Genomic DNA, 27,277 nt, shown 5'->3' with positions numbered 1-27,277 from the left:
TCCGAAGATGAACAGCGGAAATTCTGCCCAGTCATCGGCCTCTCAACCTGTTCAAGTGGCTCCCGGACCCAATTCTCCATCATTCCCGCCGAGCATGGACAGCCCCGCCGCACCTTACGACCCTGACGCCCCCAAGTACTTTTTCCAGGAGAAGTATGCTCCTTTGAATGTAAAGGGTAACTTCCTAACCCTATGTGCTTGTCCGAAGAACGTGGAGCTTGGAGAATGGCTGGCTCATCAAAGTAAGCGATCCCTGTCCCATGTGGACAGATTGTCAGTGCTGATAGTCCGACTCCATGCAGTTGTTGAACAATACCGCCTGCTCCACGGCATGCTTCAGGTGATTCAGGAGGTCAATGGTGTCACTGGCTTGCCTATCTGCAATGAGAGCACCTGTCCAACTATGTCTGCGGGTCGGTAAGTGAAATGAAAATCCGACGGACAGAAACTTCATGCCGCCGCTAACTGAATTCCCCAATAGTTTGACCTACACTTGGCTTGTCGACGGCCGCGCCGCCAAGATCTCCGCTCCCAAGTTCATCAATCGTGTTGAAAAGTGGATCGTCAGCAAGATTCATGACCCGGTCATGTTCCCCACCGAGAAGGTCACCGGCACCCCAGAAACCTTTGCACTGCATGAAGCTACAAGTGTCAATCCTGGTAGCCCCGACGCAAACTCTACCGGCGAGGAGTGGATTGGCAAGTCCAGCGGCTTTCCTCAGACTTTCTACAAGGACTGCCAAGGCATTATGAAACAGATGTTCCGTTGCTATGCCCATATGTACCACGCACATTGGTTGAATCCGTTTTGGCACATCAACAAGCATGACATCTTGAACATGTGCTTCGTCCATTTCGTCACCGTCGCGAAATACTACAAGCTGGTTTCCGACAAGGAGATGGAGCCTATGCAGCCCCTGATTGACTTGTTCATCAAACAACAGCGTATCCCCCAGGAGGCACTTGCGGGAGGTCACTGGGGACAGCCAAGCTCTAGCTGAGCTAGAGCTTGTCTTTTTCTGACTTTGAGCGACCATTGAGCGATTGTTTGCTGACCTGCGTTGGAACTGGCATTTCATCATACGGTCATGCATTGGGATCTTAAATGATCCGCGTTTCCTATTCTAGATGCCCTTACTAGCGGGTGCTATGACCGTGTCTTTTCTTTGAGCACTTTTCCTGTTTGATGTAGATTCCTTCGAACTCTGTTTTCTGTCTGGGCTCCTGGACCATCTGCTGTCATCAATGCCTGTTCTGCTGAAATGCCACATCACTTCGAATCTCTCAAGCTCTCCTTGAGCGGTGCATACTTCCGTCGCAAGACTTTACTGCTGGGTAGCATTGTCTTGGGATATTTGCTTCTGGGGACTAGTGTGATGTGGATAGAATTTTAACATTAAGCTGAGAGAACCAGACGGGACAATCAATCGATGAAAACATATGCGTCTGTAGTTTGACTGAGATGTACTCAATTCCGAAGTTCAAGATGGGAAGTCTGTCGTTCAATCTGACAACGGTGTCATTGCACAAGAAGCCATGTGAGGAGGGACCAAGCAGCAGCGACATGACCCAATGGCGAGTGTAATCTGAGTCTGTCTATATGATAACCACAGCTGGAATCCACCGTTTACCTTCTGGCAGGTGTGTGCTTCTCTCTCTCGAGGAGTTTGTCAAAGCAACTTGGTGCCGGGCGACTGAGATTCCCCATCCAGACCAGTAACAATGAATGATGCAGTGAGGTGGAACCTCTTCCAGAGGTGCCATGTCGGTTCCGACAGGGCACAGAAGAATAAATCTCTCCAAAGCCGATCTTCTGCTGTTGGAAGGCCAACCAGCAGTAGTGATGTCTCAGAGATATACGCCCTCTTCCTCATTGGTATGCGTATCTTCCGGCCTTCCCGTCGCGTCCTGATGTGCTCTAGGCCGCTCATCCCCCACTGTACCGTTGACGATAGGCTGTGATGATAAAGATGCGGATGCTTGGTCTCCATCCCCTTTATTATCCGCTTCGACCTCCTCTTCAATCCATGACTCGCCTCGATTCTCAATCTCGGTCTTCAAGAATCCAATTCGCTCATTCATCGTGGTGATGACACCCTCGTTTTCTGCGATGTACCCTTCCAGCTCTCGCTTATCGCTTTCACTCTCACAAGACTCGTCTATGAACGCTCTGAGCTCGCTATTTGAGCGGCGCAGGTGTGCGAGGGAGTTCCTAATTTCCGAGACCTTTGCATATACCGCGGAGAGGGGTAGTTCCTTGATGGCTTCGGCGAAGGCTTCGAGGGTGATAGGCTGGGACTCTTCTGACATTTCGGCTCAGCTCAGGAACAAATCTGCTTGGTCTTGAGTAATAACAGATACCAAGGGTTCTCTTTGTCTAAATGTGATTATAAGTATTATTGGGCTATTGTGTTTGGGATCTGTCATCGCCTGGAAGACCATTCTCAGTCTTAATCTTATCGGTATTTTCACGTGACAACTATAGAATCGGTCTTGAGATGTTTGGGATGAGCAACATCCTGGTTCGAAGGGTTGTTTGCTGAGGTCTCTGATTCAAGCTATGCTGAGGTGTATCTAACAGCAGCCCCTTGATACAGTATTTCTGGGGAAAGGCTATGCTGATGTTTTATGTAGCTGAATTAGTGATAGAAACCGCAATATATTTACCGGCATAGTCTGGTTTTCCCAACGATCACCAGCCTAAAAGCTTAATTACTCAAGTGTCACTAGAGAGAACGAAGATGTATACTGATTCCCAAAGGTACTCTTACGCTCAGAAGGCCTGTTCTATGGTTTGATTCAAGAAACCATCATCTGTTCGGATAAATTGATAGGCCGCTCGGAGGTCCGCTATGTATATCGCATCCGTATGGGACTTCTCCAACACTCCCATTTGATCATCATCAACAACAACAACATCATCTAGCATATCCTTGCAGCAGGACCTCGAGTCCAAATCGCAGGATATGAGCAATGCGCTCTGCGTAGCATGGCGGACTCCATGCTCGGGGCTTGTCCCCTCGGGCTTGCTTCCGTCAAAACCAGCAATGTTCCGCTCCATCTTTTGCGATCTCCGCACTTCTCTCACATGTCGTTCGTATAGTACATATAGTACATTCAGACGACCTCTTTGTACATTGGACCAGAAACTCCATTCGGTGCCATTCCTGATCGCCAATCGATATGGTCAGACCCATTCACCGACGTCCATCAGGTCGTTCAGCACTTCTGTTCCTTTACTTTCCCAGTCCGCTCCTCCCGCTGAACATGGCGTCCCGCCTCGCCCCGAGCCCTTCTCCCCGGCTGAGATCAACAAAATTTTCGGATCCCGAGCAAAAATATCTCCGGCGATGGGCAACCGGGTCCTTGCCGTACTACACGGCAGACGTGTTGCCGGTACTCTCGACCTCGATCTGCCCAAAGACATAACTCGCTCCGTCCGCCTGTCCAGTCTCGATGCTGCCCTTGAGTGGCTGCGCAAGAACTATCCGCTTGATGAAGATGCTGCCATTCTCGCTCGTATCGAAAGAGAAGAACTCGAAGAGCAGCAGAAGCTCATTCGACGGGCCGAGGAACTGGGACTGTACAAGCCTCAATCTGGAACTTTCGGTGCTGAGCGCGGTGACTCGAACGACCCCTACGGCAAGAGTGTCCTGAAGGAAATTCGGGAGCGAAATGAGGCGCGACTTTTGGCGGAACAAGAGAGAAAGCGCAAGGAATGGCTGGAGAATGAGCACAAGGAACGAGAAGAACTGTTGCGCCAGGTCCAGCAGAATACAGCTCTGCAAAAGTTCGATGACTCTTCGGCATTAGAGGGTGAGTAGACCCAGCTGAGTTGCAGATGCCTACCATTGATGGAAATACTGATTTTACCCGGTGGCTAGTACGAGAACGCGCGGATCCTGCACAGCGTCCTTTACTCGCCTGGATTCAGAAGCACCACTTGCAAGCAACGGACTGGAATATGGAAGCGGCAGAAATGAGCACGGTGAGTGTTTCGCATGAGCTGTGACGTATCAAGAGGGACTCAGACTCATTGCTGTCAAACAGGCTCGTCGCATTCTGCCAAGCCTCGCACTCACTCTTCTCGTCCTTGGCCTCAGCTATGCCTTTGCCGCAAATTATGAAGCCCCAGCGAGAGCGGACCGCATGTGGCCGGATACACCCCCAGCAGCTGCCACTGCGTTCGCCATCATGGGTGCGAATCTAGCCATCTTCCTTCTTTGGAAGTTTCCGCCGGCGTGGCGAACCCTCAATCGCTACTTTATCAATGTTGCTTTCAAGCCCCATCCCTTGAGTATTGTCGGAAATGTCTTCAGTCACCAGCAGTTCAGACACCTAGCGATGAACATGCTCATGTTGTGGTTTATTGGAACGAAACGTGAGTGCCGATGAAAAGCCTCCTACAGCCCTTTGATGCTGACTTTGCCCAGTCCACGATGATATAGGACGAGGCAATTTCCTGGGTCTTTATATGGCTGCAGGCGCTTTTGGCTCCATGATATCTCTGACAGGTCACGTCATGATGGGTCAATTGATGGTCACGTCTCTGGGAGCCAGTGGTGCGATTTCCGGCATCGTCGCGGCGTGGTGTCTGCTTCACAGCCAGTACGTATTAGCATCTTGCACCTTTATTTTCTTTGGTCTCAGAAATTGGAGAGTGCTTTAGAATGGCTGACTGATCACGCACACAACAGGGAGAGATTCACCATCTTCTTCCTCCCCCCTGAATGGCAAGAGGTCATATCCGCCAAAGGATGGGTCCTCCTGACTGGCTTCGTCGCCTTTGAAATTTTCAATCTCGTATCCCCCTTCCGTGTTGTGAAGCTCGATCACTTTGCCCATCTCGGTGGATATCTAATCGGCGCGGTATGGGCCCTGGCGTGGAATGGCGAACGAGAGAAGAAACGCCGGAAGGACAGGACCTGGTTTGAACGGGTTCTGTCTGGATAGACCAAAGTGACAATCTCATGTACTATATGCATACCTCATGTAACAGATCTTTCTCACCTGTCTTAGTATTTGTTAGTTTTGCGTCGTCAAGGTCTTAGTGTAGATCGTTATGTTTCGTTTCAATAAAAATACCCAGCTTTTTGCATGAGAAGAAATAGCTGTCTTCGATGTGATCATAGAGTTAACTCTTTCTTGGATTGAAACATGGTCTTACTCTGATACTTCTAGAACCATATCGCTTCATTGGCTTTTGTAACTCACAAAGAGATCCAGATAGAGAAACTTGTCTCGAAGCCTGCAGCTCTGCTCTGTAGAGGTGATATCTCCAGCACAGAGTCTCTACAGAACATCAACTGGCTTGACCAGCTACAAGCTCTTTCTCCTTCGAAACACCATCTTGACAACTATATCTTGGTCTTAGGTCGCATCAAAGGACGATAGCGAGCACTAGAGACAAATAAAGACATACTGTTTGATAATCCAACCTACAGATCGAGGCTTCAAAGCCGTTCAAGGCAATATAGACCTCCTAGAAAGTGTCTGAAGAGATCTTTGTTTGTTTACTGCAGGTTCTTGCCTGGGGGCCTAAGGCGCAAACAGGCTTCCGGAACCGGCAGTGCAGTGAAGGCTTCACATAGAGCCCAGATCTGCGATGCCTCACCTCACACACCCCGATCAGGTTACGCGGATCGCATCACTGACAGCTCTATTTGTAGATTGAGCTTCATACACATGAAACCTAAGTGTGAGTAGCCTCTTTCAGTCTGACATGAGAGACCTTGGTGGCCAACCAGCCCTATGTATCCTGGTCTTCTGGAGTGACTGAAGAACGTAATCATAAAGACTCGCGTAGAGCCCACTTTAGATGATTAGACAAGAACAAAACATTGCTTTCTGGTGTTGTCCTGCTGTTTTTCGCCACGCTAGCGCGTCCTATCTCTCCTGCTTTCACTGTATGCCCAGCCTCTTCACCTCTCATCTCCATCTCTCTCTTACTACTTCTCTTCCTCTCTGTTCACACACTTCGTTCTAGCAACACCATCCTCCTTAGCTTTCTGTGATATCTGCAGAGCTTCATTAGCTTAATCACTCTTTCTCACAGTATCCTTGGTCCTCTCACCTCATCTCCCTCATCTCCCTCATCTCCCTCATCTCCCTCATCTCTCATCTCACCCTTACCGAGGGCTGACTCCCACACTTCTCAACGCGAGCGACTCCCAGAGACGGAGCTTGCCTCTCTTACAACGCCTCTCATGCCTTCCAAGGCGAAGCGTTTCAAGAAAACCAGAATGGCCCGTCGCTTGCGTCGCTTCAAGATGAGCAGAAGTGACACAGAGATCCGCCTCGCGAATGGGCTTTCCGCCACCGATCTGAAAGTACTTGCGGAAGTGATGGCTCTGGATGTCAAAGACGAAACATATGATGAGTCACAGAGTTCACTCAGCTTCGCAACATGGGTCCCATCAAGTGCTACTGAAGACACTGACGTAGTCGAACCAGAGCCACTGACATTCAACGTCAAGCATCCATGGGGCATAATCGATTATCATCTTTATCTGAACAGCCTCGAAGGGGGAAAAGACATGCATATCAGGCGCGAAAACTTGTATCTGTTCGACGGTACAGACTGTGAGCCCATCAGATACTGCGACCTTTTCGTCCCCGAGATCTACAGCGATGAACATAGCCAGCGAACCCGCCTGCTCTTCTCCATCCTGCCCATTGCGGAAAAAGGCGCAGTCTTCAGCGGACGGAACTATGTCCTGGGCTATGACTGGAAATATAGAATTCTGTTTGCTCGCCATTTCAATTGGATGCCCCATGACGTTTGTGATATTTGGTCTGTGTGGAGCGAAGGCACGACCGTGTACACCATTTCCATCCCCAGGCTGTTTGACCTCCTGGAGGCAACATTCCAGAAGCGGACCGGAAGGGCTGGCGAGGGAATTCTGAGCTCAAATCCTCTTTGCAGAAGCCTTCAAGTGAGCGATGACCCCGGCATGGAGATGGTCATTGCCGCTATGTTCGCCCAGTTCGCTCAGGACTTTATCGATGTCATCTTCATTCAAGGAGAATATCACAAGCAGAAGCTCCGTCATCAACTCGGCCACTATGAAGACCAATGCCGACAGGTCCTGCAGCGTGCGTCGTATCGGGCCTGGTTTGCCCTCCGCGCTGGATCCGCGGGAGCCAAGTACAGAACGGACAAAAGCGATAGCAACGATTCCTTGAGACAGCTCCTCAACGATCTGTATACCTTGGAAGAGGAAGATCGGCAGGAGGAGCAGTCGTACGGCTATATCCCGCACAACGGGGAATGGCATGCAACCGACTTGGAAACTTGGAGACTGCGTCGGGAGGAGAACAGGAAGAAGCGCCGTGAGGAAGCCGTCCGGCGTCTTGAGAGTCTCTTTGCTATACCAGGTGACCTCCCCGAGATCAAGTCTCCCGGCAAGGAATTCGAAAATACCATGGTCAAAGCGGGAGAGCATCCGACGATTGACCCGGATTATCCCCCTGACGCTCCAAGGACCCCCTCACCCCCCTTCCGCCATAGATCGGTTCTACAGCAGATACAATGCTTGAGCCCAGGTTCTCCGGGCATTGTTCGTCCAGCGATGGAGGAATTCGATGACTTTGAGGCGACTGAATATCATAAAATACCCCTGCCTCTTCTGCTTCGACGTACGCTTGAGCTTCTTGAAGAGAGGCCGGAATTGGACTCGCTCGACAACCGGGGCCGATTTGGATCGCTTTTGACCGACCTTGGGGTGCGTGTCCGCAAGAGACCTGTTGATCAGTTCACCATTGCACCGTCACTTGGTTACGAGAATGACAGTTGGAAGTTGGAGGTGCAGACGCAGCCTGAGATCGGAGACCAACCGCCTCGCTGCCTTCTTCCCTCCCCTCTATTTGACTAGAGGTCATGTTCATGTCGTGACGGTGCCGGCGTCATCAAGACCGTGTACTTTTTCCCGAATGATTTCTGTTTCCGTGTTGTTCATTTCATCTGTTGAGCTTCTTCTGTTCTGTTTCTCAGTGCGTCTCAGTTGTTTTGTTGACGTGCTCCCATGTTCATCCCCTTGAATGTTGATTCGATTTGTTTGTTCGTCCTGGAATTGTCCCCTGCACTTTTTGTTAGAGTACGATACCCCTTCTGCATTGCACCTGCTTCCTTTCCTGTGCTGTTATCCTCCTTTTCCTCTTGTGTTATTGTCATCGTCGTTGCTGTTTGTCTTTTCGCCCCCCATTTCCCCTCGAAAATCTGTTCTCCGTCTTTTCACACATTCTGCTTTCGTTTACATTCAAAAATTCCTTTTGGGGCATGAACCCCTACTGGTGTCGACATATCATGTCGGCTTTCGTCACTGGACACGCCTTGAGGCCGCCAAAGATCTTTTGTTCAGAGATTGTTGGGAATAGAAGTCCGGCTTCTCCTCTTGACGGTTTGGTCAGAGTATGAACACATGTCAGAGTCTTGGGACTGGGAAATCGATTCAACAGTCGAAGGAAATCAAAAAAAGAAACCAAAAAAAAAAAGGAAAACACAAAAACAAACGCCAAAAAAAAAAGAACAAGGTACGAGGATAACAGGAGAGAGGAATCAAAGGAAAATCAAAAACACAGACATCAAACATCAAAAGGACAACAACAGGCTCAACAACTTCGTGATGGGATGAAGTTGGTTAGCATGCCGGCATGCACAACCATGTTGATGGCTTGAGGATGGGGAAAGACGCTGAGGTCGATGTCCTAGCTAGACTGGTGTATCGTTAGACCACTGTGAATGGAACCACTTGTCCACGTTGCTTACCTCCACTCAGTAGTATGAACAGCCTACAGGGATTGTAGGCACTTCATATTCTGTCATCAACCATGAATCGAATAGGATGGAGAAAAAAGACGAGGTTGATAAGATTGTAAGGTTATATAAATTCTTCGGTGATTCGGAAAAGGGATGAGGTAAGGACGCAGTGTCATGAGGCTACATGTGATCAAGCAGGTACTTCATTCTACGTACTGAATCTCATCAAGGGCATTTGCAACTGATTACGATCAGTCAGGTGTCATGAGATTGTTGAATGAGTCAAATGTAGATGAGCTGAATATATCTTCAAGATAATCATAATTGATCTCTCTCTCACGGCCACATCAGTTGGTAATGCATCTCTTCAATGCCTATTTCATCAGTGATCTACATGACGAACACTTTCCAGGACAGTACTATTATGGATGAGAGTATATATTGTGCAGGCCCATCTACTCTCAAGCACTTTCAGCCTACATGAGCCAGGGTGGCTCAAATAATTGATAATGTGTTCTCAGTTCTCTCATCTGAGAGCGCTGTGCAGCCTCTTCTGTCAGGTATCACCATGACCTTGTGAAGCAATGGATCAAAGTTCCTCACGTCCTTGTCAAAGCATTCAGAAATTGACAAGACTGCTTCACTAGATCTCTCTACATCAACAGCCAGATAGCTCAACCGCGCGCACCAGCCCTTCATCCCCAACCTGCTGCTGTGCCTCTGCCGCATGCTGAAGGATATCCTGCCACGGAACCATTCGATCCGTTGTCGAGTACAAATAATCCCGCGGCGGCCTGGATTCAAAAAGCTCTGCGCAGGGTCATTGAGAGCCCGTCACGTCCTGGAGATAACATTCTGGTAGAGCTCCAAGAAGTCCAGAATTCCAACCACCCCAACGACCAGGGAGATGATAGCTGCGCCAATGATCCTCAAGGAATATTTTTGGAAGTGCCAGGATCATAGGATTAGCAGATAGGACAGCCGACGAGGTACCAGGACAGCTAACTAGGATTAGCCCTACTATCGGCATCCTGGACGAAGGTAGGCGCTTGTATACGCCTCCACCAGTTGCACTGCGAGGTGACTACCGGGGTTAGAAAAGACGTGGAACATAATACGGGGCTTGGATGTGCGATCGAGACAGAGAAAGGCATTCTATCGCTCTGGCCGCTGGTTCGAACTGCTGCTGCTGGATATCAAGGACGGTACTTGAATATGAAGGCGCCTTAGCATAGGCACCTACTACTTGATATTGATGACTAGTCGGTGCTTCAGCTCTTTGATCGCCCTTATTGTGGATCAATAATCATTACCGAGGTACGGAGTACGTATTATTCGAATCCAAAATGTGGCTGCATGGCTGGCAGTGTGGCAGTGTGGCAGTGTGGCTACACTGTACTGGCTAGGGAAGAGGATTAGTGGATACTGGCGACAAATGAATGAGATAGGTACTCCGTCGCACGATCAGTTCATCTTCCTGACTGGCAGGTGATTGGCCAATTCAGAAAGAAATCCCCGCATGCAGCTCCTCCAGCCACATTGATAATCGAGGGTTCATGGTTCAGTTCAGCCTGATGATGCTGCGTACGGAGTATTCCATCTTATTATGATGGTTATCCTACCTCTGTACCTCTGTATGGGATGATCATTGACTGGGCTCAGCCCTATCGTCACATCATCCATTTCTCTTGATCTCTTCCTTCCGATAAGATCACCAGACTACTACCTACTAGGTATCCATGATCCATCAATCTCTCGATCGCTTTCTCCTGAACAAGAACGAACTAGTCGTTGATCCATCCCAGCTAATCAGCCCTGCTGCCCCCTTCGCTTGCACATCGTGAGCCAGAGAATCCCTGGTCTCCTTAATAATATTAATCTCCTCTTCTCTTTCTCTTTCCTACAGTCATTTGTCTCATTTTTGCTTTCTTCTCTCCTTCCAACTGCATTCTCACTACCTACTTTGATCTGTTGACTTGATACCCTTTTGTTTTTCCATCTTCTGCCCACCAGCCACACTGCGAGGCTTACTCCCCTTGTATTGTTATTGTATGACCCGAACAAGCTCGTAATACCGTCTTGGTCCTCCCGTCATGGCTCACTACTCCAGCCAGCCAAATCATTATGGTGAGCTACCCATCATCACTGATCAAACTCACCATTCTCACTATAACCATGTCACCATGACTAACTATAAGATATTATTGATCAAGACGCCGTTCCAAATGGCCAAGCATACCAAAGCAACGCGCAGGTCGACGTGGTCTGCGGACCTTTGATCAACTTCAAGAACATGACCGTCACCCCCTCCTCCTCTCTCTGGCATGGAAGCGTCTTGATCGTCACGAAACCCGGTCAAAGACAGCCACAGCTGCTCCTGCGACAGAGTGGTCCGGTCGGCGGCAGCAATGCTCCGGTCAATGGCGATCTATCGGCCCGTCAGCCCGTCGCAATCGATGGTTTGCGCCTTTACGAGGATCCCCAGAAAGCCTTCTGGCGCTTCTCCATCACCGTTCCCCTGGAGTCCTATGAAGCGCGCTGGCAATATGACATTCCCGGCTTCCAGTATGCGGAAGCCAATCGGACGATTACACCCTGGAACTTTGTGGTGCCCTCCGTGAACCAGTCCATGCGAATCATGTTCCACTCCTGTAACGGTTTCTCCGTCGGCACAGATATGAAAGCATGGCTGGGTCCCAATCTGTGGAACGATGTCCTTCGCGTTCATGCGCAGAAGCCCTTCCACGTCATGATCGGTGGCGGTGACCAAATCTACAACGACGGAGTCCGTGTGGATGGCCCCTTGAAGGAATGGACGGCGATCGCGAATCCCCATAAGAGACGGACGCACAACTTCGATAACTCACTGCGAGCCCGATGCGACGAGTACTACTATGCAAACTACATCAGATGGTACTCCACCGAGCCGTTCAAGACCGCCAATGCACAGATCCCTCAGATCAATATCTGGGACGACCACGACATCATCGACGGCTTCGGCTCGTACACGGACCACTTCATGCGGTGCGCCGTCTTTCGCGGCATTGGAGGCGTGGCGTACAAGTATTACTGCCTGTTTCAGCATCACCTTGCCCCGCCAAAATCTACCTTCACCACAGATGCCCCGCAGACCATGCAAGCGATCAACGGCACGGCAGGTGCAGACCCCCGGCAGACAGAGAACACCTTTGTCCTGGAAAACCAGCCCGAGGACGACAGTTGGATCGTTGCGAAGAGCCATGGGCCTTATGTAGAGGAGAAAAGTAGGAATCTGTATATGCGCCTGGGCAAGCGGATTGCGTTCATCGGCGTTGATGCGCGCACAGAACGGACCCGGCACCAGGTCAATTACCCGGAAACCTATGATCTCATCTTCTCTCGTCTTGAGCATGAAGTGACGGTGGCCAATGGGGATATTAAACATCTTGTGGTTCTCCTCGGTGTCCCCATTGCGTACCCCCGCCTGGCCTGGCTTGAGAACATCTTGAGCTCCCCCGTGATTGCGCCGATCCGCCTGCTGAACAAGCGGTTCGGTCTCGCTGGCGGCTTCTTCAACCAGTTTGACGGCCAGGTCGACTTGCTGGACGACCTGGATGACCATTACACTGCCCGCCAGCACAAGCGAGAGCGACGGATCTTCATTCAGCGTCTTCAAGCCTTTGCCGCCGCCCATTCCGTTCGCGTGACCATCCTAGGCGGAGACGTACACCTCGCCGCGATTGGACGCTTCTACTCGAACCCCAAGCTTGGCGTCCCGAGCGAGAGTGATCCTCGATACATGGTCAACGTCATTAGCAGCGCAATCACCAACAAGCCGCCCCCGAAGGCTGTTGCAAACCTCCTAGCTCGCAGGAACAAGATCCACCACATGGATGCGGATACAGACGAGACGCTGATGGGTTTCTTTGACAAGCAACCAGGCGGCGTGGAAAAGAGTGGTCTGTGGAACAAGGTGACCATGCCATCGCGTAATTACGCTTGTATCACCGAAGTTGACACCCCGTTCACCAATGGTGATGCTGGCAACGGGTACCAATCATTCCCTATCCCTAAGAACGGCCACTCGCCGCTGCACAAGGGCGAGGATGGTGCAGGCTCTACCCATTCGGCTGCAGATGGCGTGACCAGCAATAGTGGCATGCATGGCGGGCTGGACGTAGCCATCCGAGTCGAGATCGACCCGCAGAATACCCAGGGAGCCACCGAGGGCTACGGTTTCAGCAGTAAGTTCGCCTACTCTCTCCTTCGTCTTCCTTGTTGTTTGCTTCGAGAATAACGGCTGACCTGGGTGGCGCAGTTCCTCCCCTGTCATCTGTTGCAGCACAAATCCCTTCACGGCCCACTTCTCGCCACGCGCATTCAGTGCGGGCTCATTCTCTTCGACCGCACTCTTCGCGATCTGCTCGCCCTCATACTGCTGTCAACTAGCTTGTCTCTGCAAACCATCGCTGCGGTGCAGCGGATTGAGCTGTTTTTCCCTTGGTATTGTTGGTTATAATTCTTTGACTGATTTATATCCGGATCTAAGTTTTCCATAATGAATATTTGAAGTGCATTTTTTTTCTGCAATAACCAGGGCTTGTGCCTTTACGTTCAGGTATCTTCATTTGACTGAAGAATGCCGCTCTCGTGAAGGGGATGAGGGTTCATCACGATCAAATAATCAAGGAGAAGGCTATAGTAGAGCAACTGAACCTTTCTTCAGTCGTCAAGCCCCTCCAAGACATAGCCTTAAACATCATGTATGTCATCCCTCGGGGGTATTGTCAAGTAAGGAGGGATGTTTACGGTGAGTTTGGGAGTTGCACTTCGAAAGAAATGGATCATGGACAACTACTAAAGGAGGGAAACTTCTCTCCTCCCCCAGCACTACTTCACCCATTCATCATCCACCTCCACTCTCAAACCTGACTTTCCATCCAGAGATCCTAGACACGCTTCTGTCAATCATGATATCCTTTTCGGTCTTCTTCTCCTCAGCAACAAGGTATTATTTCCCCGCACAGAATGGCTATTTCGATGATGCGGGGACGGTACTGAAGACCCCTCACGATGTGGCTGTTGACTGACAGAGAAACCTCCGATAGACAAGCGATAGGCGTGGAAGAAACTCTAATAAACATCATCAAAGGGATTCCTTGACTGCATCGGGCTAAGTCAACGGCTGCATTCAGTATCCAGATGCTTGCTGATAGTCTCGAGCTGTCCCAGGGCTTATCTTGCTACTGCTGAATATCTCTCCCTTATCTCTGCGAACATCAATTGCACACGCCATATGCCGAGGAATCATCGCTCTGCTTTTGGTTTCCCCTGCGCTTCATGACACATACTGGCTTACAGGGGTTGGAGCTGTGGAGCTGTGGAGCTGTGGAGCTGTGAGGTGTGAACAGCGGTACGAGTACCAAAGCAGGGGGGAAAACGCATGAAAGCTCCATGGATTGTCTAGCTTTCCCGTATCATGGTTCATCGACTTTATTATCAGGTTCTGCCCCGTCTAATCATAGATTCTGATACGCGAGGTGCTTATTTTGCGACCATCATTACGTCTCGCGTTCCCAATGGGTATACCATATCCTGGCGAGGACTCGAATCTCCCCCGCTTGGAATCTTGAATATGCGGGAGCTTGATTTTTAACACCGGATATTGGCTCGAATTGTGATGATTCGATGCGTCTTATCAGCTGTGTCACCACCCTGGAAAGGATCATGCATGTTCGGATTGTGAGCAACCAGCTCAGCTCAGGGTAATAAATAGCCACCCCTTGCTGACCTCATTAACAACACATCACCTCAGTCTTTCTTCTTAGTGACATTCGAGATCTCCGCAGTGCTCATTGTGGAATTCATCCTTCGGCATGGGTGTCGAAGCTGATTACAAGCTACCTGATCCCTCCGGCAGTGCGCATACAGAGAAAGATGTTGCTCCTGAGACCGGCAGCATCCAGGAAGGCGAGGGACTCGACCGCTTAGGGTACAAGCAAGAGCTCCGTCGCAACCGCTCCGTTCTCACTTTGCTCTTCCAGACCCTTGCCATTGCTGCCATTCCCTACGGGGAAGGAGGTCCTCTACTCAATGCCATCTACGGCGGGGGTCCTCTCTCGATCTTCGTTGGCTGGATCATGGTCTGTGTTCTCGATGATTGTGTAGCGTTATCCTTGGCCGAGCTCGCATCTCGATGGCCGACCTCTGCAGGCCCTTACTATTGGTCGTTTCAGATTTCAAGGAGCTCCAAGACGGTGCTGTCGTTCATCAACGGTTGGATCTGGCTGATCGGCAACTGGACCATCACGCTCTCCGTTAACTTTGGTTTCGCATCACTGGTCTCGGCCACCGTCTCGATGTACCATCCGGACTGGGCCGCCACGGACTGGCAGCTGCTGCTAATCTTTTACGCCATCTGCATAGGCTCGTTCTTCATCTGCACCTTTGGCAACCGGTACCTTCCTCAGGTCGACATCGCCTGTGCCACCTTCACCGCACTCACCATCCTCATCAGCCTGATCGCGTTGTCTGTCAAGGCCGACGTGGGCCGGCACAGCGCGGCCTACGCTCTGGGCCACTACGATCAGAGTCTCTCCGGATGGGGCGGCTTCACGTTCTTCATCGGACTCCTGCCTGCGGCCTACACGTTCTCTGCCATCGGCATGGTCTCCTCCATGGCAGAGGAGTGTGCCCATCCCGCAGTCCACGTGCCCCGGGCCATCAGCCTTTGCATCCCCGTCGGAGGTCTGGCGGGCCTCTTCTTCATCCTCCCCATCTGTTTCACTCTGCCCCCTCTGGAAGACATCCTAACGGCCCCGGCCGCCCAGGCCCTCCCCTACATCTTCCACCGGGTCATGGGCAGCCCCGGCGGCGGCCTCGCGCTGACCACCCTTGTCCTCGTCATCACGCTCTTCTGCTCCATCAGCATCACGGTGGCCGCCTCGCGCGCCACCTGGGCCTTCGCCCGCGACGACGCCATCCCGCTCGCCAGCCTCTGGGCCCGCGTCAACCCCCGCCTCGGCGTTCCCGTCTGGTCCCTCCTTCTCCTCACCCTCATCCAGATGCTCCTCGGCCTTATCAACCTCGGCAGCTCTAGCGCCTTCACCGCCTTCGTCTCCGTCGGCGTCATCGCCCTCGCCGTGGCTTACTCCATCCCCATCTTCCTCAGCCTCCTGCACGGCCGCACAGAGGTCTCCAAGGCCTTGTGGAACTGTGGGCCCGTCGTCGGCCCCTTCGTCAACGTCATCGCCCTGTGCTGGATCAGCTTCGAGCTGGTCCTGTTCAGCATGCCCACCGTATTGCCCGTCACGAGGGTCTCGATGAATTATGCGTCCGTCGTGTTTGTGGGGTTCCTGGCCATCGCGGCGGTTTGGTATGCTGTATATGCGCGGAAATGTAAGTTTCCTATCTGCATCTCGTGTCTGTTGGACGTCTGCTCATGCCTGGTTTGCACCTTCTAGCATACAAAGGACCCCCGGAGTCGGATGGACTTTGAAATACTGATACCATCCCGGATCTCCTGGTCGGGGTCAATCCTTACGCATGTCTGTCTTTCTTGGTAATCTCGTAGTCACTTATGACGCCATAGGATTTCAGATAATTAGTTACAATGTGTACACGCCAATAGGCCTTCCTTCTGTTCGTAGGATAACATGCAGCCCTGCTGAGTCGATGGACTGACAATCACTCTTGCAAGGAGTGGTAGGCGTATACCTCCTGATTATATTGATCTGCTAGCCTCTCCCTATTAGGAATTCAGCACATCCGGCTGATAGTCCGCACTCGCTAACAAACTGCCCAGATCTCGTCCGTTGTCTATACTATACCCCCTGCGTCTCCTGGGTACACCCTCGTTGGGAGCACGCCGGTGCGATGCTACTACACTCTCGCTCGGCCGCCGTCGCCGCACGAGCTGATACCCCTTGTCGAGCTCGATTTCGATCACACAGCGAACCTTGAGGGCACTGATGGCCGGCCATACGCCCCTTTCACCCTTCAAGATCCAGTATGCCAGGTTGTCCTTGCTTGGGTTCTGTAGAAGCTTCGTAAAGTCCCTCAGAGATAGATTGGGGACAAGCGTAAGATTCGATCCAGGGATCGTCTCTTCGATGAGGAGTCGGCCGATAACTTGGGGCAGGAGACCGATGTAGTTCAGCTGTCGAAGCCGGTGGCGGAGCTCCACGGCGACTAGGCGCATCAGCGGCCGCGTGATGTTCCACTGGCCTGTCTGCTGGCGGTCTAGCAGGTTCAGGTCCGAGCCCAGGAATGGAATGAGATACGGCCGCGCTTGCGACACGATGAAGTGGTTGACGTTGAATAACTCGGCGATGCGGGAAAGCGGTGACTCCCCATCGTTATAATGTACGTGGCGCCATGACTGGAAGGTGACGTCCTGAGAGTGTGGCCAGGGGACTATCGAGCCTGTTTCATCTTTGCAGTATATCGTGACAGGCTGGTAAAACGAAGCCGTCGATGCGTTCGAGGCAACTGCCGCCGACCAGATCAACTGTAGCGCGTCAGCCTGGTTCACGAAAACAAAGAGACTTTGTTCCAAAACTGAGGTTTCAAAGCTGAGAGTGTATACTTACAACATTCGGCGTGGTCAGGTAATTCAGCAGGTTCGGGGTGCCATTCTTGCCTGATGTCGCTATTGTAATGTTCAAGATACGTTTCGACCGTGCATATGCTTCCTCGAATGTCAGATCACCCAGGTTGGCCCGCACGCATTCCTCCAGAACTCCAGCGTCGAGAAAGTAGCCTTTCTCAATGTAGCGCTTCACCCGACGAAAAAGTGTCCCAAGCCAACCGTCTTCGCTACTGTAAGGCAGTCCCGGTGCGTGCTTGCCAGAAAGCTTCTCCGTTTGTCTGCGATCAAAAGCCGTCAAATCGATCCCATCACTATCAAGGAACGTCAACAGTTCGTCTTGTGAATGGATCCCAACCAGAGCCGCAATGAGCGCTCCTGTCCCCGTCCCCGTGATGATTCTGGGCAAAAGACCCTGCAGATGCAGAGCCTTGACCACACCAAGGTGGCATAGCCCAAATATCGAGCCACCTTGTAGGAGCAGTGTTGTTCTACCGAAAGCTTGACGAGTGTCATGCAGGAGCTCCAGCTTGGCCTGCGAGGTGAACCCACTCTCGTGGACTGGAGCGGTGTGCAGAGCCGTTATGTGCTGGATCGAAAGTGCGACTTGTGTGATATAGTCATCAATGAGGAGTTTCGTGCCAGCGTACGCATTTAAGAAGAGTTTCGGGGAAGTGATGTTGCCCAGGTTGCGGACAAGGCCGGAACGAAGAAGATTGGCCAGTGTCAGGATATCTTCCTCTTCTCGAGCGGTCATCAAAGCTTCCACCCGCCCCAGAATCAGTCGGTAGTCGTAATGTCGACTTGTCGGGTTCTGGCGCCTGCACTACTTTTAGCTACTATCCTTATAAGCCCAGGCAGGCGAACCAACTTACCATAAATCCGCACTCCGGAGCTCGTCCAGCTCAAAGGCAGCCTCTTCCCACTCCTCAAATGTCTGCGCCGTGGCCAGACAATGCCGCAGCCTAGTTCTAGGCGATTTCGAGAACCACCATGACAGTAACCTCTGTGGGGCGACCATGATCAGCACAGCCATTGGAGCATCTTTGCGCGGAGGTAGAAGGGCATACATGTTTCCAGAACAGCACGACGTCGAGCACCATGCTAAAGATCGCAGAGAAAAGCTTAGAGATAGATATCCAGGACTCCATCTCTTTATGGTAGGCTACGAACGGTGTGCGGTGAGCGTGATGGCAAACGGCGCATGTGGGTGCTGCTTTCACATGCTAGGAGTTGATGGGGTATGACATATGACGCGGAGAAGGTATCTCATCAAGGCAGCTCTGCTTCTAGCGGCAATCAAATTAAGATGAAGATCATTCCGACAACAAAAGAGCCCCAAGACCGAGGTGCTGTGGAAGATAGATGGAGGAGAAGGAGTTGTTGTTGGAGGTTACCAGGGTAGATGAAGAAAGATAGACATGGGGTCTGTCGGAGCATTGCAACTCTCCACCACGAGTGAAATCAACAACTCCCACCGTCCCGCGTTAGTTCCGATGTATATCCATGGTCTATAGATGTCTATTTCAAGAAGATTCATATATTTGGCTACACTTAACGACTTCTCTGGGCTCTCACCTCAAGTCGCCTTGGAGCGAATGCCAGTCCTTGCGACCCCTGGCTTGGCTACAATTCCTCGGATGTAGGCAGAAAAAGGGACGGGGACAAGGTCCTGAGATATGTATTCAGGAGTGTTGTACCAAGCTTGAAAGGAGGTAAAGGAAACTGGGATTAATCATAGCAGTCGGACATTTTCTACACACTATGTTCCCCAGATGAGAAAAGCCATATCGGTAGACACGTAAAGGGGCATTCAAATTCCGTTTTGGTTTTGCATTGATTTTCGCTTTGCTTTTTCCCTAATGCAAGTAGTGCGAAATGAAGTTCTCCAGACATCCTCAACTACCCAGAACGGCGGACGGACCCATTAATCGCTTATTCCTCAACAATGTTGCCTCTCTCCGAAACGTACAGACCGTCAAGGAACTAGATATGAGGAATCAGCATCAGGGCACACACCAGAACGTAAAAGGCCGAAATTCATACCTTCCGGATATCCTTGTTACGGACTCTGCAAATCTGCTGGATGTCGGCAGCGCTCTGGGAGACAGCCTCCAGGGAGTTACCGGAGAGCTGGAGCTCATCCTTGACATTGGTGGAGGTGACGACCTCGACACCGGGCTGGGCGGTGATACGACGAACGATCTTCTCACCCAAGAAGTTTCTAAAAAGCGCAAAGGAAGCCCATCAGCACAGCTCTTCTTCTTTCCAAACGTGAATGCGACAGAAGCTCGCGCGGCCAAAGATCCCGTCCTCTCGAGATCCTGAAAGGACGGCCAATTCTCTTTCCCCAGCTTCCTTCAATCGAGGGTTATGCGCAGCGTACCTGATCTCAACCTCATACTGGCCGGTCTCGGAGTTCTTCTCAATGTTGACGTTGATGGGAAAGTGAGCGTAGACGTAGCGCATCTTGTACTTGAAGCCCTTGGTGACACCGATGATCAGGTTGTTGATAAGGGTGCGGACGGTACGCAGGGTAGCGATGCCCTTGCGGACACCGTGGTGCATCTCGATGGAGATAACATTCTTCTCGGGGCGGCCGAAGGTGACGGCAATGTGGGAAAGGTCCTTGACGAGCTTGCCTGATTCGCGTGAAAAAAGTTCCATGTCAGTGCCGTTGATTCCAAGCGATTGACGGGCCACTCTTCTCGACTGAAATATCTCCCTCTGCTCGAGGAGAGAATTCCGAAACGTGACAGGTGTAGGGTATTGTATTCAGCGTACCTCGGGGTCCCTCAACGGTCACAACTCGCGAGCGAATGTGAACCTTCACTAAACGACACAAGTCCAGATTAGTCCTTGTTCCTCTCAAGACATTGATCCCAAACAGCGGTCATTCTCGCATCTCCTCCTCTTCGGCAGGCATGCAACAGCAGTCTTCCTTGCACACAGTTCCTGTAGCCAGACCGGCGCGACAACTTCCCAGCGCACCCAATAGCACCGCTATTTGTCTTCCATTCTGCTCCGGCGTCTTTGCCTCCAATAACCTCAAACAACAAGGGACGAATCGAATGCTCACCATTCTCGGGAATTGGCAGCCTTTCCTCGGAGTAAATGTACCGCATCTTGACTGCGTGGGCTGTGGAATGTCCGAGGGGAGAATTGTCGATGTCGTTCGTGCGGTCGGTCGTCGAAAGGATCGAAATTCAACGAAGGCGGCCTGGTCTTGGTGGAGCGAAAATCGAGGGCGGGCGGGTTGTGCGTCGCTTAACGACCATTCCGGCTTAGCGCATTTTCTAGGGCTCTGCCGGCCGCCAACGGACATCTTACGGTAGACTCAGGTACCTTTTGATTATTACGAGCATGTTAGATATCTACTAGTACTACTGTCATCATTGACTATAGATATTCGGTAATACTCCATTCGACAGACCCTATTGATTGACTCGAAGTTCAGGTGTTACCTCTTTCTCCTGTCGTTGTGATGTCGCTGAACAGGCGCCTGAGGCATCCCAAGAACATAATATAAGAGCCACATGAACATCATGGGACATTAAGAAGGGAAACTCATGTCGTTCACTTCTTAATCTTGGTTGCAATGACTTGCTCATGTGTGTCTATCGCGAAGAGATTGTGCATTATATACCCAGAGAAGTCGTGAGAAGAGAAGAACCCAGTAACCCAGTAGCCCAAACGCCTGACCAAACTCCATGCTGTATCCTCATACCTGTCGCGCGGTTACCGTCACTCAGCCTGCTTATTTTGGTCCTTACGATCGACCTCCTGTACCCATTTCCCACCCAGACTCTTCAGCGTCGAGGCAAGCTCGTCCTTCTCATCCAGTGCAGTCACATCGTCACCGCCGCCTATGCTCTTTCCATTGACGAGTACATTGGGTACAGTATGTCGGCCAGTGTTCTTTGCCAAGAGCAATTGAAGTTGTTTTCCCATTGCATGCTGGTCGAGTTCGACCACGTGCGGCGCGGGCACTATATTATATTTATCGAGGAGGATGGACTTTGCCCGCTTGCTATAGGGACAGTAAGATTTGGAGAAGATGACGACTGTAGAGCATGTGTTAGTAACCCACTCGTAGACATCAGATATGGGCTTTTAGGGACAGAACGTACTGGGCGACCTTTTAAGAATAGCATTGAGCTCGTTCTTGACTTCTGAGTCATCCTCAGAAGATGCCTGAGCAGGCTCTTGCTTGGACGAGTCCTGATCCTTGTTCTTTGGTACCGTCATCTTCGTGCGCCCTGCAATTGAGATCTCTTCCATCTCCTCACTGGCCCCTTTGGGGATGGCCACCTTGACTGTATCCGCCTCCTCCACTACAGGTTTTACATTCTCCTCGACGGGCTTTTGAGGCGCAGGTTTCTGCGGCTGCACATCCTGTTTTGATGCAGCCTCTTTTGTTTCTCTGTGGGCCTCTATCGCCGCGACGGTAGATCGGTAGAATCTTTGATTTTGTATTGTTCCGGCGTCGCCCTAGCATTCGCAAGCTATATTAGTTACTGTATGCTTAGTTCTCACAGTGTAGGGTAGTGGTACCGAATAGTAGAAGATCGTGACCATCAGCACCACCGCAGCTATAAGCAGAAGCCTGATGCGCCGCTGAGACAACATCTTGTTCAATGTTCTGCTTGACCTCCTCGATCAGATATGGCACCACTCCAGCGCTGACAATCTGATAAGTGTACTTTTTTGACTGCGACTGTAGTTATCTTGCGTCTAGCATGAGATTTGCATGGAGAATTCACGCTCGTTCAGCTCCGCGGCAATGGAGTACCAGGGGTAGCTTCTGTACATTGACCACGACAATCAACCCCTGCGTAAAGAGACAGACCACAGGGAAATCAGATAGCCTGAATATGTTCTTGACTATCCTAAGCTTCTCAGGTCCGCCTGGAACTGAAACAGTGACCAACTTGTAATGTGGGCAATTTGCCATGAGAAAGGCGGCGAAATCGTCGTTTGGAGCTAGGTACATTGTACCTCCTTAGCTCGCCCTTCAAGTTACGTCACGGTACCTTAGTATCCCTCTCCGTGGGTTGGATTATGGCCGGTCAACATTGCCTATTCAACGCAACAGAATGGCTCTTATCTATCGCTTTGGATGTTTCTGAGACAGATTCAGTGCGGTTGTTTGCTGATTATTTATTAGGAACTACATTAAAAGCTCGGCTATCTATGCTATAATGGGTATTCTCAGAGTAACAAACAACAAGCAGAACAAGACTATTGGTATCATGATTTAAGCAAAAGTGAAAGGCATAACTCTCGAAGACGACGTGCAATAAGTGTCCTGATATCGAAAGCAGGACTCGAGGCTGGGATCATTATCAGGGGTATCGAGATTGCTGCAAGATGACGGCCGCAGACCTGCAGCGGTGTCATTCTAAACAATAGATAGAAAAAGGAATCTCTCAACTAAAGAGCTAAGGATTTTGGCTGATGGGTGATTGTGTTGGTAGTGTTGATAAGAAAAGCATATAACGCGTGCTCAGGCGTGCATCATGAATCATGTAGGCAAGGCGAAACCCGGACGCGGTCCCACTGTCCCTCGTCGCCTGCCCTGGACCACGGTCATCCAGTCCTCCCACTCTTTCGCGATCTCCATCAGCACGTTACCCATAACGGTGGCTGAAGCCATTAATCCGTGACCTTCGCCCTCGAGGACTCGAACTTCGCACCGTCGCATGCCTTTACCCAACCAACGGACATTGTCGACAGGGACACGAGTATCTCTACTTCCGTGGTGGATGACAACATTGCGAGTGATATCCACATAGCGGAATCCAATCGTTTGGCGGCGTTCTAGGCAGACTAGAAGATCAACCGCCGGGTTTGCGTTCGTTGTGGCTAGCTCCCATATCTTGTGTGTCAGCCTGTTATCATAATCGCTCTGGCGTTCGCGTTCTTCAGTCGAGACTATGGCTGTCTGGCTCGTGGTGACTTCAACCTGCTTGACATCTGTGCTTTGAGAGACGACCGGCGCCTTCAAATTCTGTAGCGCTTTGATATCATCCCCCTGTTGATGTATCTTGGACTGAGCCCGCCCAGGCCCTTTCGGCTCGGTCACCAACGCAGGGGACGTATCTTTTGAAGTTGTCTTGCGTCGGGTGCGGCGAGGAGCTTTCGGCAAACTGGAGGTGAGACTAGCGCTTGCGGCACTCATGAAACTCGAGTTGGCGACCTTCAGGAATGACGCAGGCAAAGCTCGCAGAATCCGCTGGGAATACGGAACAGCATTGGTAGGTACAGGTTCCTTGTGTGGCCCCATGCTCGATAATTGAGACGGCGGAATCCAAGGAGCCAGAAGGTGGATACGGCCGCGGATGTGTTGCGGAATTCTCAACGCTGTTGCCAACGCATAAATCGCTCCGGCAGAATGAGCCAGTATCGAAAACTTGTTAACTTTGAGGTGATTACACACGATTGCAACATCATCTATCATGAGTTAGTGAAGAAAGTTCGGAAGAGCCGAAGACAGGTCGGTTCCCCTTACCAGGCCAACTGAGAGGATTTCCTGCCTCCTCTGCATAAGGTGCGCTTTCACCTACTCCGGGGCGATCCAAGGTCACTAGTCGGAGATTGAGAGACCGCGCCAACTCGTCGTAAAACGCCATCAGATACCTAGTCAGGCCCATACCGAGGCAGCACAATACAACGTGACCCTTTGGATCCCCAACCTCGGAAAATGCTATGGCGCGGCCTGTTGTTGGGTGGGGAACTTTTTGAGTAAGTTTAGGCGATGAGATATACTCTAAGACCGCGAGGTCTATCGAGTCGGCACTCGACGGTCGTTCGTCGCTGACCGAAGCATGGACTGGAGAAGCAGGCCCGGACGGGGCACGTTTGTGGTGCCGCGTCGAGGCCGAAGACTCCAATGATCGTCTGGAGCGGAGTTTTTCATTCTGATCTGGCTGATCGAACGATTGCCTATGCAGTGGCAAGTTGGGAGTTTTCGATGTAAGCGGAGAGTCACTTCGCGTCGTGGTTCTGCTCTTCCCGGTCATTACGGCCGGTGCCGGGGCACTCTCGTCGAACACGAAGGCCCCTCTTGCATCTGCATATTCTCGCGGCGCTGGGTGATGGCTTGCGTGGCTTGAAGTCCTAAGGGGTTGACTCGGCCTAGTCGATGAATCCTTGGAACACTTGTCTGGGCTGTCGTCTGTTTCCAATTCGGTCTTGATCCTTTGCTGCTGATCCTTCAATTCTTGGATTCTCCTCGTGACCTGTTCAGCTTCGTTGCCAGCTCCACCGGCGCTGGACCCAACTTTCGTATCTCTGCTAGCGGTAGATGAGTACCTGGTATGGCGAGTGGATCTGCGCTTCCTCGGGCTGGAAGAGAAACTGTGACGTAACGAGGACTCGCGCGCTGGAATGACCCTTCCACTTCCGATACCTCCAGGCGTGCTGCTTACACTCCCTCGCGCGCTTTGCGATGACTGGCGTTCTCTGCTAGGCGGGGCACTGACGGCGGTTTGACTATGAATGCCCTTAGAGAAGTGATCCAGTCGCGCCTCCTCGGCAACGTCAGCCATAGAATGCATAGAGCGCAAGCTGGTCCTATTGCGGGGAATGTTATGCCTTAAGCTGTCGTTGTAACTACTCGTTTTCCGTAGACGATCTGCTTGTTTTTCCTTATCGTTCATAAATTCGCGCGAAGATCTCTTCAGCAGTCCAAGCTGGCTTTTTAGGCTCTTTCGACCTCCAGAAGCCGTAGATGCGATACTAGGTGCTGTGGAGACTCGGGGACCGGGCTCAGCTGTGATCATACCGAATGCGCTGTCCTCGCACGCGGCTTTGATCGATGTGTATGAGCTCCTGGAAGGAGGTCGCGTCGATGATAGAGAAGGGCCGAAAGTACTTTTCGTCTTGGGAGATGGAGGTGCTCTGGCCATGCGAATGACCGGAGCTGCTGCTGCATCGTCCGGATGTAGAAACGGGCTATGCGTCTCGTTCTCTGAAAGTTGCGCTCCGTAGCTTATTCCGAACCCATGGTCGCTTGACGAGTGCTGCTCTGTAGGAAGTTGTGGCTCCGATGGGAAGAATACTGAAAATATCGGGGAAGATGGATCCGTATCTAAGTCGATGCGCGGAACGTTGTCGAAATGAGATTGGAGGGGAGCAGAGATAGTAGAGAGGGACGAGATTAAAGACGTAATAACTTCCGGGGATGTTTGGTCGACTGACGGCCGACTTGTGGAATGCGAGCGAGATTTGCGACGTCGTGTGAGCAGGGAGGAAGACACTGGTTGTAAAGGGGCATGCGCCGTGGGCGCAGGAAAGTCCTCCATAGCGCCCATCTTCTCCTCTGTGTCTCTGACTCTGGTCCTTTTTTCCTTCTCTATTCGATTTCGGTATAGAGAAATGAATTATTTTTTGAACCTGGGCTTCTGAGAAACCCTGGAATTCCAGGAACCCCTCCAGCCAGATTCGGAAGAAGAGTTGAAAGTCACCGGCGATTGATGCGGAAGGGCGGGGCGAAAACTCGCATTATCCTGCAAAACGATGATAAAACTGGCTCAAACGGTGGAAAGCTTTAAATTTAATCAAAGAACGATGAATTGATGCATGTGCGAGTTCGACCGATTGGTGAAGATCCAGGGCGATCGTATCAAGCCCCCTGCGGCTTGTGAGCCCCTTGCAGAAGTTCGTTATCTGGGGAATAGAAAAACAAGAGGGGATGGGCAAAGCTTCGAATGGCTCGTTCCTGGAAGTTGAGATTATGATTATGATTATGATTATGATTTTGGATTTAGCAGAGGTTGGGTTTCAGAGAAGATATTCAAGGAGAGTATCTAGTTGATAATTCGGTGCCAAAAGGTTAAAGAAAGGAGGGGCAGTGATGAGAGTTAACTCATGTTATTATGTATCTAGTAGATATCTGGTAGTTAAGGAAAGGGAGAATGAAGGAGAAGGAAATAATGAGCCATTGTACTAGTAAGAATATTGATTAGCTTAGGAGTAGTGAGAAAAGGAGTATCTACCTTACTTAGGTTGTGTATTGGTTCTACTCCGAGAGGTCGATGGCAAACCGGCATCAAAAAGAATGGTTACTTAGGTCTGATTGGAAAATATCTATGGAGTAGATAGATAGGTAGACGAGATGAAGAACAATCCCTTGTTCTGGGCATCTTGGTTCTTTACTCCTGAAGATTCGAATCAGAAAGTGAAATCTTCTTCCATGTCTCCATCGTTCTAGGAGACTGATTAACCCAATTCTTGCTTAGTTTCCTTTGCTAGATACGAGAAATCCCACGATTCAGGGCCAAATGAGCCACTGCTCGAGTCTGCTCCTCCACATGGTTCGCAGATCCAAATTTCCCAAATTTCCAGAGGTAGTCGACAGCTCGCTTGCTCAAATGCCCGGTACAAATATGCCAGTTCAGCTTAGGTAGGCTTCAATTCACAGGCTTTGATCTGGATCTCTAATGCATGAAGCCTCGCTCGTCACTCTTGTGAGCTCAAAGGGATTCACCAAAATATAGAGAGATACTGAGTACTCCGTGGTCTATCTACTACTCCCTACTAAGGAAGTAAACAGTCTCCACCTCTCTTGCTTGGCAGTTGGCACTTGCAGAAGAGGCTGAGTGAGAACTGAGAAGAGTGAAGACCCATTTCTGAGTAATCTCTATCCATCGCCTTCCTGTTAGTTTCATATGGTTGCGGCGGAACAAATGGATATCCCAGGGACATAGGACCGCCTGTCGAGAGGCAACTGGCAAGATATCGAGATAGGCGCTGTTTTCCTGCGCTTCTTTTTGATGGTGCATGGACATGGATATACTAGTCGACCTAAACATACTGGCAGACTCAACATTTTCGAATGACTAGTGATGCAAGGGAAGTAAGCAACTTGACAGAAAAGCATCGTGTAGATACATGTCGGATTCCTGTATGATTCTCGGCTGTCATGCTCTTGTGATGTGCGGGTGTGGCCC

General features: G+C 50.9%; 10 protein-coding genes across 10 annotated transcripts; 5 read left to right on the top strand and 5 right to left on the bottom strand.

Annotated features, from left to right (window-relative positions):
• Positions 1-7: 7 nt before the first annotated feature.
• On the top strand, positions 8-1,001 carry CDV56_108939 (Mob1/phocein family protein; the record flags this gene model as incomplete). Its single annotated transcript, XM_026762558.1, has 3 exons — positions 8-242; positions 303-417; positions 482-1,001. The coding sequence occupies 3 exons, from the start codon at positions 8-10 to the stop codon at positions 999-1,001; spliced, it is 870 nt and encodes a 289-aa protein (XP_026618144.1).
• Positions 1,002-1,848: 847 nt separating this feature from the next.
• On the bottom strand, positions 1,849-2,310 carry CDV56_108919 (uncharacterized protein; the record flags this gene model as incomplete). The annotated part of the gene is made up of 1 exon (XM_026762538.1): positions 1,849-2,310. One exon carries the CDS (start codon positions 2,308-2,310, stop codon positions 1,849-1,851), a length of 462 nt encoding a protein of 153 aa, XP_026618143.1.
• Positions 2,311-3,047: 737 nt separating this feature from the next.
• Positions 3,048-4,953, top strand: CDV56_108879 (rhomboid protease PCP1; the record flags this gene model as incomplete). Its single annotated transcript, XM_026762498.1, has 5 exons — positions 3,048-3,816; positions 3,885-3,988; positions 4,051-4,381; positions 4,434-4,608; positions 4,698-4,953. The coding sequence occupies 5 exons, from the start codon at positions 3,048-3,050 to the stop codon at positions 4,951-4,953; spliced, it is 1,635 nt and encodes a 544-aa protein (XP_026618142.1).
• Positions 4,954-6,206: 1,253 nt separating this feature from the next.
• Positions 6,207-7,874, top strand: CDV56_108834 (uncharacterized protein; the record flags this gene model as incomplete). The annotated part of the gene is made up of 1 exon (XM_026762453.1): positions 6,207-7,874. The coding sequence occupies one exon, from the start codon at positions 6,207-6,209 to the stop codon at positions 7,872-7,874; it is 1,668 nt and encodes a 555-aa protein (XP_026618141.1).
• Positions 7,875-10,851: 2,977 nt separating this feature from the next.
• On the top strand, positions 10,852-13,186 carry CDV56_108741 (uncharacterized protein; the record flags this gene model as incomplete). Its single annotated transcript, XM_026762360.1, has 3 exons — positions 10,852-10,885; positions 10,957-12,981; positions 13,056-13,186. 3 exons carry the CDS (start codon positions 10,852-10,854, stop codon positions 13,184-13,186), a joined length of 2,190 nt encoding a protein of 729 aa, XP_026618140.1.
• A 1,427-nt stretch (positions 13,187-14,613) lies between these two features.
• CDV56_108669 (putative amino acid permease) lies at positions 14,614-16,200 on the top strand (the record flags this gene model as incomplete). The annotated part of the gene is made up of 1 exon (XM_026762288.1): positions 14,614-16,200. One exon carries the CDS (start codon positions 14,614-14,616, stop codon positions 16,198-16,200), a length of 1,587 nt encoding a protein of 528 aa, XP_026618139.1.
• A 287-nt stretch (positions 16,201-16,487) lies between these two features.
• Positions 16,488-18,396, bottom strand: CDV56_108620 (triacylglycerol lipase family protein; the record flags this gene model as incomplete). Its single annotated transcript, XM_026762239.1, has 3 exons — positions 16,488-17,246; positions 17,329-18,145; positions 18,200-18,396. The coding sequence occupies 3 exons, from the start codon at positions 18,394-18,396 to the stop codon at positions 16,488-16,490; spliced, it is 1,773 nt and encodes a 590-aa protein (XP_026618138.1).
• Positions 18,397-19,259: 863 nt separating this feature from the next.
• RPL9B (60S ribosomal uL6 domain-containing protein) lies at positions 19,260-20,449 on the bottom strand (the record flags this gene model as incomplete). Its single annotated transcript, XM_026762199.1, has 5 exons — positions 19,260-19,310; positions 19,371-19,548; positions 19,711-19,966; positions 20,109-20,156; positions 20,275-20,449. 5 exons carry the CDS (start codon positions 20,447-20,449, stop codon positions 19,260-19,262), a joined length of 708 nt encoding a protein of 235 aa, XP_026618137.1.
• A 619-nt stretch (positions 20,450-21,068) lies between these two features.
• CDV56_108544 (glutaredoxin) lies at positions 21,069-21,953 on the bottom strand (the record flags this gene model as incomplete). Its single annotated transcript, XM_026762163.1, has 3 exons — positions 21,069-21,388; positions 21,455-21,815; positions 21,861-21,953. The coding sequence occupies 3 exons, from the start codon at positions 21,951-21,953 to the stop codon at positions 21,069-21,071; spliced, it is 774 nt and encodes a 257-aa protein (XP_026618136.1).
• An 895-nt stretch (positions 21,954-22,848) lies between these two features.
• On the bottom strand, positions 22,849-25,639 carry CDV56_108446 (alpha/beta fold hydrolase; the record flags this gene model as incomplete). The annotated part of the gene is made up of 2 exons (XM_026762065.1): positions 22,849-23,777; positions 23,836-25,639. 2 exons carry the CDS (start codon positions 25,637-25,639, stop codon positions 22,849-22,851), a joined length of 2,733 nt encoding a protein of 910 aa, XP_026618135.1.
• Between the last annotated feature and the right edge of the window lie 1,638 nt (positions 25,640-27,277).

Source organism: Aspergillus thermomutatus (assembly GCF_002237265.1).
Source record: "Aspergillus thermomutatus strain HMR AF 39 chromosome Unknown NODE_12, whole genome shotgun sequence".
Taxonomy (NCBI): domain Eukaryota; kingdom Fungi; phylum Ascomycota; class Eurotiomycetes; order Eurotiales; family Aspergillaceae; genus Aspergillus; species Aspergillus thermomutatus.
Note: the sequence above shows the minus strand (reverse complement) of the source record. Positions and strands in the feature narration are given on the sequence as shown.